This window comes from Manis javanica, chromosome 11 (genome assembly GCF_040802235.1).
Source record: "Manis javanica isolate MJ-LG chromosome 11, MJ_LKY, whole genome shotgun sequence".
Lineage (NCBI taxonomy): Eukaryota > Metazoa > Chordata > Mammalia > Pholidota > Manidae > Manis > Manis javanica.
The window spans coordinates 94476471-94489543 of record NC_133166.1 but is presented as its reverse complement, the minus strand read 5'-3'; the positions used below and the strand labels follow the sequence as shown (position 1 = coordinate 94489543).

Below are 13073 nucleotides of genomic sequence, written 5' to 3'. Positions count from 1 at the left end.
TAAAATACAGGCTGAAACAGTAGTAGAGTCTAGAACATTGGACTTTATCCTAGGTGAAACAGAAATCAGTTGAGTGGTTTTGTGCAAGGGACAGTCCTTGATCATTTTGTGTTTATTAGGGGACACTCTGGCTACTGTGTGGAGAAGGCATTTGAGGGGGAAGGTCTTAAGTCAGCAAGCCTGGTCAGGAGGCTGCTGAAGGAACCCAGAGGAGACAGTGGTAGACAAGACTGCAGTTTTGACAATGGGAATGGAAAGAAGTGAAAGGAATTGACCAAAAAAGAGGTTAACTCAGGGTTGATTTGATGTAAAATAGAGTGAGAGGAAGAATAAAAGATTATATTTAAGTTCAACTTGGGAAACTGAGTGGTTAATGGTGCTATTCACTGCAATAATCAATTAAATAAGAACAGATTTGAGAAGTTAACATTATTTCACTTGAAGATATGCTGTTTTTGAGATGCCTGGGAGTCATCTAAAGTGAAGATGTTTAATAAGCAGTAAGTTATATAAACAACAGAATTCAGTAGATAGATTAGACCTAGAAATGTGGATTGGGAGTTGTCATCAAATAGATGGTAACTGAAACAGTGGGAACAACATGATCATCTAGGGAGCATGAGAGAAAAAGGACTCTGAGGAACAATGGTAGTTAAGGAGAGAAAGTAAAAGAAAATAAGCCTGCAAAATTGATAGAGAATTTGCCTGAGTGGTAAGACAACACTGTGCGAGTGTGCTGATTTGACAACAAAGAGCAGACTAATAGGAAAAAGTGGTCAGCAAAGTCATTTGCAGCTGTGACGATCAGGCAAAATAAGGACAGAGAATTGGTCCATTGAATTTAGTGACATGGGTGACAGTTCCAGCAGTTTAGAGGGCAAGTGACTGCAGCACTCCGTTTTCTTCCTTTTCTTATAAATCAGATCACCTGGGCTGTGAGAACTTGGGGAAAGTGAAGAATACATGGAATCCAAAGGAAGATGTCTTCTAGCCAAGTGCATGAGCTGCAGGAACATCCACTGTGATGCTTTAGAGTTATTTTTGGCTCGTTTTGGGTCCTCGGCTTTGTTACTAAGTGGTGCAGATTGCTTAGTTTTAGGGAGATGAGATACTATTTGACTAAACTACTGAAAGATGATTAGTCCAATGAAACAAGAATGTTTGAATGTGTAAGGATTTCTTTACATGCACAAGGATTAACTTTAATTATCCAGAATGTCACAGTACTAACAGTTCAATCAAGAAAATTTTTATTTATATAAATATAATATTGTCAGGATCTTAACTTTTAATTTCTTTGAAAACAGAAAAGCATTGTCAGAGTTTGAATATACAATTTCATCCCCGTTAAAAGGTAGGAGTGTGTTCTTTAGGACACTGTGTTATTTGATTATAATGAATATATCACTGTAGACAATAATATAAGGTCAGGATTTTTTTTTTTCAGATGGGAATAAGTAATTTTTCTTTATTTTGGTGGCCTTGGTTTGGGTGTTGAGAGACTGTCCTTTATTTTTCTCTCTTTATTTTTTCCTTTTCTTTTCAAACTGAGTTTGAACAGCTCTTTTCCTTCAGTCCAGTATCATGAAGGATGAAAGAAAGATAAACGCACAATTCAGAGGGAACAGACACCATTATTGGCTTAGATAAGTAGTCCTAGTTCATTAATTTTCATTTTTTTCCAGTATCTTTAGGAAATTATGGCAGTCTGCCCTCACCCTCATATAATCTGTTATAGGATGGATTTCCATATCATGTGAATTTGCCTTGCACTCTTCCAAAAGATGATTAGTCCTCAGAATTAATAATTCACTGGCGAATCACAGGGAATAGAATTCACTGGTGAGGCATAAAAATATGCTGGAAACAGAGCTCCATATTTGAATCCTGGCTCCAATATGTACTTGCTGTTGTCTTAAGTTTTTTAACCTGTCTAGCTTTGGTTTCTTTTTTTATGAAATTGGGGAAATAACAGAATCTTTCCCATAGAGTTGTTATAATGAAATGGAATACAGTAGCTAATTCTTGTACTTTTCACAGACACTTATTTAAACAAAAATGTAGATTCTTTAATGTTTATTTTATTAACATGACTGCTTGGAAAACCTCATCATAGAAAGAAATATATTAGTATTTGCTCTTTTTTATATTTAGAAAATTATGACTTCACCAATGGAACAGGTTAGTCCCTTTTTCATAAAATCATTGCTAAGGCAGGTGTAAAGGTCAGATGGAATTTTTTGTTTTTCATTCATAATTATTGTTTATTTTAAACTGCAACTTTCATCCTGTTCAGGATTATCTGCTTGCAGTGTAAGCCAGGAGAATTTAACTGGAAAATATTTTGTCCAAAGCCATATTAAGCAGGTTTTCTTTTTGAATTTGAGTGCAATCTTTAAACATGCTTCAATTATAAGTCTTTAAAAATAAATTGAAACTGCTGGAGAGACAACAGAATCTTAACTTTTTATATTAAAAATATTATTTCAAAATTTTACAGATAGTGTCCATGTTTTAATTCAATGCAACTTAATAACTCTACTGAGTACCTTCTCTGTACCCGATCTAGAGGTTTTAGATACACCAATGAGTACAATATGGACTCTGAACTCAGGAACTCTTAGTCTAGAGAGATTCTTAGTCTATTAGTCTAGAAAGACAACTGGGTAAACAGAAAAATAACATGAACTGTTGGGGTTGTTTATTTCTATCTGTGTATGGAGTGCATCAGCATTTCCCACCTCCGATCAATGCTGTCTATGCTTTTGTAACCAGAAGCCCCAAAAGCAGAATTAAACATTCAACAATCTCTTCTATATCTAAGTACAGTTGGACAGGGTCCTTCATGGGAACAGTAAGTATCTTCAGGTTAATTGCTCTAAATTTTAGCACCTCTTTCTTGCAAGTTCCCTCTAAATTGCCTCAGTGATTAAGGAATGGTTGACCTTGCCAATTATGTGTGCCACACCACTCTCATTTTTCCAGTTTTGCTTTTTTCAGAACCAGATCCAGATAACAAGCAATCACTTCTTGTTAGGACAATGCAAGTAGGAAATTAGAGGCCTTTTTAAAATAAAACACATTTAAAATCAAATGTGTGTGTACATATGGTTATGAATGATGAGGTGGAGTTTATCTGCCGTGTGCCACCCCTTGAGGATATTTGCATGGTTTCCATTCTGTTTTTTGTACACACATCTCTGACTACCCCAGTAAATGTATACATCATACTGAAATATATATAACATATATAGCCCCTCTTATAATTCATATCTTTAGTACCTATATTTAGAAACTGATTTAGCCCGTACAGGCTGCTATAACAAAACACCACAGAGTGGGTAGCTTATAAATGGCAAATGTTTATTTCTCACAGTTGTGGGGGCCGGAAGTCCAGGACCATGCCCTAGCATGGGTGGGTGAAAGCTCTCTTCCTAGTTCACAGTCAGAACGCCTGCTGGGTCCTCACTTGCTGGAGGGGCCAGGGGCCTCGGAGCCTCTTCTGTAAGGCACTAGTCCCATTCATGGGGGTGCCACCCTTATGACTTAAGCATTTCCCAAAGCCCCACCTACTAATACCATTACCTTTGCTATTGGTAAAGGTATTGGCCTCTTAAAACCTGGGTTTACACCCCAAGCAAACAGCATTGCTCTTTCAGAACCAACCAGCTCATCTGGCCTCATGTTCCAGGCTTTTACTCCATCTTGAGGCTGCGTTTATGTCTTACTGCCTTTTCTACCTTCAAATACTTACTGAAATTACAGATGGGGGAAGAAAAAAATCACAAAATCTTAAAAAACTAGAGACTGTCTTTCTGTAGCATCAGAAGCTAAGATGACAGGACTGATGTGCCAAACATATGAATTTGGCGGGGGGTGTTGGGGGTACGGGGCGAGCACAAACATTCAGACCATAGCTGAAACCAGCATTTACATATCCCATATCAAAGTTTAAAACAAAAATCAAAGACTTAACAAAACAAAACAAAACCCAGAGCTGCAGTTATTTGCATGTGAGGTAAAGAGCCCATGTCACGTCCAAAAAGCGGGTCTCCCTCGGCTGGAAGCAGAAGCACTAGCCATAGAAGGAAAAGGGAATTATTCCACATTTGGAGATTATTCTAGGGCATAGTCCAGATTATTAAATCCTAGCTGGTTAAGAAGAGGATTATAAACTTTCCCATGGGACTGGTCCTTGTTCTATTTTAAGTCACAAAAGTGCCGATGTGATTTCAAAGAGCTCAGAGAACACATTATGCACCAACTGAGGACTTTGAAAATTTTTTTCTTTAGCCTTCAAAAGACAAGGACACAGTGAGAAATACATCAGCAGCTCTTGCAGTTGGCAGAGCACACGAGCCGGCCGGCCTGTGAGGTGCGCGCTGTGAGAATGCCTGTTCTGCAGCTGAGGGAACGGCAGCTCGAACAGCTTGAGCAATTTCACTCATGCTACAAACATTCACTGAGAAACTACTCCTTGGACTTAAATCGTTCTCCAAATGGGCCTCAAAATGCACTTGCCAGTTTCCATTCCTTTGCTTTCCCTGAAAGCGGAAACAAAATATTGTATTGCTTCTTTGGTAAAGAGAGAATTCCTAAAAGACCAACATGCAGATGGATACAAAGTTCTTGCACATACCATTTCTGGTCTCTTAAAACCTGGGTTTACACCCCAAGCAAACAGCACCCCTCTTTCAGAACCAACCGGCTCACCTGGGCTCATGTTCCAGACTTTTACTCTATCTTGCTGCTGAGTTTATGTCTTATCGCCTTTTCTACATTCAAATACTTCCTGAAATTACAGATGGGGAAGAAAAAAAATCACAGCCTTAAAAAGCTAGAGATGGCCTTTTTGAGCATTGCAAGTTGAGATGACAGGTCCGAGGTACAAAAAAACAATCCTATCTAGTACCTCTAATATAATTAGGTTTAGAGTGTTTGAATTTATCATTTTTAGAGCCATATGTATCTAAGGGGAATCTTGCTCTGCACAACTTGTATAATTTTGTCAATTCTCAGACCTCCAGTATTACAAAGGCTATGATCTTCATTTTGAAACACGAAAATGCAGTGCACACAAAATGCTAACTGTCACGTGGTTATCTCTCTGCCTTTTCCCTGCGTGTCTGCTCCAGGTGGGAGAGTTCAGAGCCCATGCTGCTGAGTGGACAGCCAACGTCACGGCCGAATTCAAGGAAACCAGGAGGCGGTTGAGTGTGGAGATTTATGACAAGTTCCAGCGCGCCACCTCCATTAAGCGGAAGCTCTCTGCAGAACTGGCTGGGAACCACAACCAGGAGCTGACTCCATGCAGGAGGACCCTGTCAGTGAACCACCTAGCCAGCGAGAGGGATGTCTTGCCTCCCTTACTGAAAACTGAAAGTATCTATTTGAATGGATTGACGCCACACTGTGCAGGGGAGGAAATTGCTGTCATTGAGAACATTAAATAGCCCTCTCTCTTTGAAGAGCCTTAGGCATAGCCATAGGTGAGGACTTCTATATAGTTTTTATGACTGTTGCTGGTAGCATTTAAAAATTTGTGCATGAGCTCCAAAGGGGGAAAAATAATAGCCACACCCATCACGGCCATCTACATCAAGAGAATTCGGAATTCTAAGCCAGCACTATCTTGATTATGCTTGTTGAATGGTCCACTTTCTTTGATGAGTGGAATCAACCAAGCAAGGTCTGATGCCTTTTTGTGCCCAGACTGTTTTCCTTCCCCTTTTCCCAATGTGCCATAAGGCCTCAGAATGAATTACAGTGGTTTCTGGTAATAATGTAGCTTCGAGGGATCAGTCCTTAACTTTTCAGGGTCTACCTAACTGAGCCTAGATATGGACCATATATGGAGGACAACATTTCTTTTTGTAAATGGCAAGAAATTCTTATGCAGCCTTTTACCTAAGAAATTTTCTGTCAGTGCCTTATCTTATGAGGATATCTTATGAAGAACCTCTCTAGCTAATGTGCAGTTTCTCCTTCCCCACCCCACCCCTAGGCTCACCTCTGCAGCCCTTTACCCCACAACTCCTATTTGAATACCATACTTTGCTGTAAACAGTGTGTAAAATGGCTGAAGTGATGACACTCAAAGAAGGAATAGATGCCAAATTAGATGGACATCGAAGCAACACTGAGAAACCCTAGCGTTAAAGGCACTGCAGAGAAATGAGGTGCAAACATGGCCCCTCTGAGTATTTATTTGACTCAGGTACCAATGGTACATATTTACAGTGTAATTATTTGCCAGGCCAATAAAATTGGTGGCTCCCAAACAGTCCCTTTTGTCCTGGCAGTATTTGGAATTTACCATTTATTAATAATTAAACATGTTTTCAAGGTGGGAGAAGAAAATTCATATATATATATATATATATATATATATATATATATGAATATCATATACATATATTCTATCAATGATCTGACAGAAGAAAATGTTAAAAATGGACATTAATGGAGGTAACTTCAGACAATTGGTGTGAATTACCATTCTGACGAAAAGAAGATAGAAAAACAATGTGTCACAAGCACTCGCTAAGAAACATTATACTGCCAGCACCTATTTGCTTTTTGATACATGAAAGGCTTATATGATTTTCTTCCCCTGGATGACTTTTGCCCAATGAGAGGAGGTGATACACAGTCAGAGATGGGCATTGTCCTAGCCTTCCATGGGTGTACCTTTGGAGTTATGACTGTGAGAGCAGTTGAAACTGGGATCACTGTGATTTTGCACATGGAAAAATGCAGATTGCAGATATAATTCATCTTTCATATTAGAGAAAAAGCTGTTATAGCACAATTTAAATCTTGAGGGTTTTTTTTGAAGATAGAAAAGGCTGGTGATCCTTCTTAGTTTAATTTCATATCCTGTAACTCTCTGGATGTTTCCAAGATTCAGAAATTCAGTGAAGGCACCTAGTAGATTGCTACTCTTTCTTTTGTTTTCATACATAGATCTGCTGTACATTGTATATACAATTTTTAAAATGCAGAAAGAAAATGATTTCCCTAAATATAATTGTAAAACATTTCTTTTACTGTTGGGTTGGGTGGGTAGGTGTGGTATCTGAATAAATGACATTCAGATTAGGGTCTTAAAAAATAAACCCAGGATCTTAAGGAAAAAAAAATAAAAAATAGATGCTTATTTTCCAAAGTTTAAATTTAAGCTAGAAATTTAAATATTCAGCTAACTTGTTGAAGGTACTTTTATAAACAAAAAATTCTAACCAAAATTTTAGGAAGTCAGGCTCTTTTAGAAAGAAAGCTACACCCATTTTCCTCAACTGTTCTGAAAGGTCGTATGGTGGAATGCACCATGTATAAACTGTGAATTGTATTGATAAATAAAATTTATAATTAAAGTCAGCATTTTCTGAGTCTCCTGCTTGCTGCTGAGAATTTAGATCTGATTCTGGCTAAGTAGAACTCCAGAGGTCACTTTTCATGGTGAGTTTTTGTGGCTCCTTTATTCACAATATTCAAGAAATATTTTTGAGGCAGCATACCTACCATTGTTAAATACAGGCAGAATGTTCTTCTTGGTGAATGTAACAAAAGTAAATATCCTGAATATTTGAAATATGATGTTTTAAAAAGTGTATAAACTCAAGATTGTTCCTACCAAGTTGTGATATATCAATATCTTTATTTTATCATTGTTAGACCTTGCCTTGACACTATGTAATATGCCAAACACAGGCACCTGTCTGTAAGAAAAAAACAGTCAAACATTCTGGCAGTGTTGGAGACTAAAAAAGGTAGTTGTCAGCAATTGTCTAGACCTCACACCCCAAATATTTGGACTGCATACCTTGTCAGAATCTTACATAAACTTATTTATTCATTTTCCAGCTCCTAAATATTCAATAAATATCCTAAAACTGGTCAACAATGTTATCCTTAGGACTAGGGAAAATCTAAGAAGGCATGCATATTATATCAATTTTGTTTTCTCTAGCTTTATTTTATTTCTTGTGGACAGACACGGATAAAGATTTTGACAAAGTCTAGAATTTTCTCCTGCATTTGTTTTTTCACTGGACCAGTTTAGAAGTGAGTAGCTTTGCCTCGCTTGTACTAGATTACTGGAACCAGCAAGGATTAGGAACTCTGATCTGAAATCTTCGACATGGATTCTACACAAGGCTTTCTATCCACCTTGTAGCTATTAAATATAAAAGTAATTATTTTGGAGTTCTTTCAATTTCCTACATAAATCTATATACCTTGCTACATAGTTCATGTCACATACCCCTTTGCCAGCAATATTCATTCTTGCAATACAGGAAAAAGTGAAACTTCTAAACCAAGAGGAATTTCATAATTTGCGTCTTGGTCTTCAAAGAAATGGGAGCGTTGTACAGGGCTTTGTTTCTTTCTCAACTTCTAAGTGACATTTGACATATAAGCAAGACCAAACTGCAACTCACTTTGAAAACTAGTCTGTAGCATTCTTTGATTTTTAAGGCTGTTAAGTTCCAACAGACTAAGGGAGATTCTAGAATACCAAAAAACAAAAACAAATTTAGACATTCTGAAAACTTGAGTAGCTATTCACACCTAAGAACTGGAGGCCTCGATCACCTTTTAATTCTGTTTTCCTTTAAAAAAAAATGTTTGCTGTTCTAGTAAAATCATAATTTATTTGTGGTTTGCATTCCTTCTTAAAATGTGAGTATAAATTTGCTTTTGTATAAAGTAGAAGATGTCTCTATTTGATTATTCATAACTCCATTAAAATTAATATATGACTTTTGCTTCAGCATGAGTTTACTTAAATGCCCCTTTATAGTAAAACTCACCGACTTGCACAAGCCCATGTGTCAGTTCTGAGGTGGTGTGGAGTAACCTGATAGGGACTTCTGAGAGTAACTTAGTGTGGTTGTCTTAGTAAGGGGAAAACTTCAGCTCTCTGTGCTTCCTTCATCCCACCCCGTCTCAAAGGTTTATCCAGCTTCGGCTTCCCCACCCAGATCTCAACTATCCATTCCTAAAAGATAGGGATTAGGTCCAATGACTAGTTTTGACTCTGCTTTTCTGTTTGACTTCACACTATTTATTCACTTAACCCCAATTTTTACCATTTCTAATAGTCATAAAAACCATTTGTTATTCTCCTAGTATTAGAATTCTATAATATTTCTATTGTTATGCTTGTCTCAGTTTACAGGTATTTTTTCTTTCATCTGTCATTCTTTTCCAAAATATTTTTATACATTTGCCAAAAACTCCCTGCCTAGTCTTCACTGTCTTTTGTACTCAGCGTTGATTTCTCTCTGAGCTCCAGATCCAGCTAATTATTTCCCTTTGGATATCTCTCAGAAGTTTTCCCCACATCTGGCCCTCTTTGGGTGTCACCTATCTTAATAGGACCACCATCCTTTTGGTTGTGATTACCCTTGATGGCTTCTTCTCTCCTTCCACTTCATTCCCTCATATTGCCAAGCCAGCTAACTTGCATCCTTAACATGTCTTCAGTTCGTACACAGCCATTACCTTAATTCAAACCACCACCATATATCTTCAGATCTGCTAACTGCTTTTGCATCATTCTCTGCACCTGTCATTGAAGGTAGAGTGGTCTTTAATATGCAAATCTCACCATGTTACTCTCCAATTGAAACCCACTAATAGTGTTTCGTTTTTTTAGAAGAACAGAATTCTTCAAAGGGCCTACAAAGCCTTCTTTTGGTCTACCTTATGCCATCATCTCCAGACTCATCTTTATAACCTTCTACCTCTCTGTATACCACCACCACCACTCGATTTTTCTCTTTTATCACAAGGTATACTGATGTTGTTCCCTTTGCCTGGAATGCTTGCTTTCCTTTTGCACCTCAACCTTTTTCACCTAACAAACTCCTACCCATCCTTCAGGACCCAACACAAGTATCACTTCCTCCAATAAGCTCTCCCTGACACCCGTGTAGACACCTTTATAATATACTCTATAAAATCCTATTCCTTTCCCTCAGTTTATAGATACATTCATCACTCTTATTTGATTATCATCTGTCTTTTCCACTAGAATGCAATTCATTTTAGCTTATTATTTCATTTAAATACTAGCAAAGTACATATAGTACATGCTCCAAAAATACATGATAAACAAATAATGAAGATGAAAACAGGATTTAATTGTTGTAATCATCCAAAGTATCCTTGGGTATAAGTATCCCAAATTTTCTCAGCTCCACAAACATTTACCTGCCATCTTCTAATGCTTAGTAGCAAATGGGATATAGACAGCAGTTATTTCTCCTATTAACTGACAAGCTGGCACTAGTTATTATAGAGTAAAAAAAAATCAAAGTCTTCAACTAGACTTTCAGCTTGTCATTATACACTCTTACTCCTTATAAGCAAGGGTTTCATTATTTTCATTTAAAAATTTTGGCTCACAATAGATACTACCAAAGCTTTTCAATTATAATTTAATCTTGAAAATTTGTTTAGAAGTTAATTGTGAAACATATTTAATAATACTAGTAAATGGATGCCTTTTATTAGTAGAAAGCTAATACACATATTTATTATCCTTGCCAAATAAAATACAGCTTTTTCATACTTAAACAAATTTTATAAGCAGTCTGGGAAGAAATCCATTATTTGGCATATTTTAAACTGTTTACAGTACAGCATATTTGTCACTTAGATAGTATAATTTTGAAATTAACTCATAGGATAAACATTGGGTTTCCTTCAGTTGATGCAACTTTGTAGGTGGTATCCCTTCTTCATTATACAATTAATACAGAGTAGTCTGTAGACAATTTTTATCATTACTTTACTTAAAAAACATTTTAGACTTTTTAGTATTATTGACACTAGATTGTATGTTTCATGACTTTTATTAAAAACGTTGAATTGTATGTGCAAACAAAATATTACCCTGCTCATGGTTTACCAAGTAAAGCATCAGTAACTGGCAATATCTGGTCCAGATTCAAATATTTACATCAACCAGGTATCACGGAGTTGGAAGGATATAGCATCAAGATACTGCCAAGACATCTAACTAGCCCATATTATTTCTTAGTCAGGTGCAACAATTCAGAATTTACACATGCACTGAGCCAGTTTACTCTAACATTATCAAGGTCTAGATCTAGACAAGTAGATTAGCCAAGTGTATGAACCTCTTCAACAGTTACATTGTACGTGCAAACAAAATATTACCCTACTCATGGTTTTCCAACATTTTCCAACAGCCTTGCCTGGCTAATTGCTGGAAATACTAAAGCCAAATAAATGTCTGCTGTCTGAGAAATGGCAGGCCAGGGAAAGCCAGTGACATGCAGCCCCAATGGAGGGAATCCTCTCAGGGGAACTGAGCCCTGAACAAAAGGCTCTTGCATTTTATTGATCTGGGAGGCTGAGGCAGAAGAAAAGGGAGAGGGTCATCAGTGGGAAGTTACTGAGTCAGGGGGGAGAAAAGTGCCCCAACACAGGCCTCCATGAGGAAGCCTCCAGACGGTGGCACCTATGTCTGAGTCCTTGACTGCAACTCCCTCCAGAAAATTACAGGTCTGGCTGTGGGAAGGGCAGCTTCTTCCCCCAGGATGCCTGCCAGGCTAAACCTTGAAATTGCCAATGGTTGGACCTGAAAGATCACACAGTGGATTCTGGCTTGGAGCTTTCATGCCTATCTGAGAATTTTAGATTGGCACTACGAAGTCCAAGCTTTAAAGTGCTTTGAATAGATCCTTACTTTTAGGATGATTGCCCTGACAGTGATGGGGAGAAGACGCTGAATGATGGGATATTAGAGCAGCCACCCTGTCATGGTCCCTGGAGGAGGGATTTGGGTCTGAGCCATACAAGGGGCAGTGGGTGGATGGGGTGCCTTTAGGTAGAATTAGGAACATGAGACCAAGGAGAAGTTTTGAGGAGGAGACAGGTATTTTGAATTAAAAGTGCCTATAGGGTCACCAAACTGAGAACACTCAATGTGCTGTTAGAATATTCATTCGAGCTCAAATCAGGGCTCCCAGGAAGAGATATGAATGTGGGAATCACTGACATTAGAAGTGCTTCACATTAATAATGAGAAGTTAAAGTCACCACAGTATCTATTGCTTAATAAAATGTCCCTTCTTAATGTTAACCCAGTTTTGAATGATACACAATTAGGTGCATTTCATTTTAAGTCAAGAATCCCTCATATGAATTAAACAAGAGGGTTCTAGAACATTTGTATATTCATGTTGATTATTAATAATTAATAATAATTATCTCCACTCCAAATATTAATCAAACATTACTTGTGAGCTGGTACTATAGTAATAACTTGGACATTTTCCTCCTTCCTTTTTCTTCAGCAAAGCATACATATTTGTACTTCATTTTAGCCCTACCTATATTACTTTATCTGATTCTGTTAATTTCAGGACATCCTCTCTTCTTGGAAAGGAGAGCTATAACTAATTAAATTAGAAAAACACAAGTGAAAACATATGTGTCAATTCTAGTGGACAGCTGGTGTCTGAACTGGATCCCCAATTTCCTGGGCCAATGGCCCCATCCCCAGTGCTCTGAATGTTGGATGCCAATGGTTCACAGGTGCCCCCTTTTCTGGAGAGCAACCTTCTGCAGATCAGAAGCCACCCTACTGGGAAGTTACCCAGTCCCTGCCCCACCACAGTGTGGGCAGCCCACGGCCAGTAACTGACATGGGAATAACGAAAGGCAGACATCCTACCTTTGGTGCTGAGATCAAGCAGGGAAATGGGACAAGAGTCATGCCATTGTAAAATTTACTTGGCCCACAAAAAAGATCCAGCTCATACCTTAAATTAATCCATATGCTGTTCTTCCCCTTCTTCCACCCCTTTAATCAATTAAGTAACTTTGTAACCAGGCAGGAGATGGACTTCTGAAGCATAAATGAAGCTATGTGGATAAAGAATGCAGAGGGGCAGATCAACAGTCACCTAAATAACCTTAAGACAAAACTTCAAAGGAATTATGAATCACTTGGATACATCATGCCTTATGCTGATCCCTACAAAAAAAGTCCTATGAAACCCCAAACCCTATACCCTTAAGCGTGCCTCTTC

General features: G+C 37.9%; 1 protein-coding gene across 2 annotated transcripts in view; it reads left to right on the top strand.

Annotated features, from left to right (window-relative positions):
• Positions 1 to 8765, top strand: part of KCNK2 (potassium two pore domain channel subfamily K member 2) — a 127638-nt gene extending 118873 nt beyond the window's left edge. For both annotated transcript variants that reach the window (XM_073216922.1, XM_017650883.3), the window contains exon 7: positions 5136 to 8765. In XM_073216922.1, the coding sequence (XP_073073023.1) occupies positions 5136 to 5453 (318 nt within the window). In that variant the 3' untranslated portion in view covers positions 5454 to 8765. The remainder of the gene's footprint in view (positions 1 to 5135) is intronic.
• Positions 8766 to 13073: the final 4308 nt, after the last annotated feature.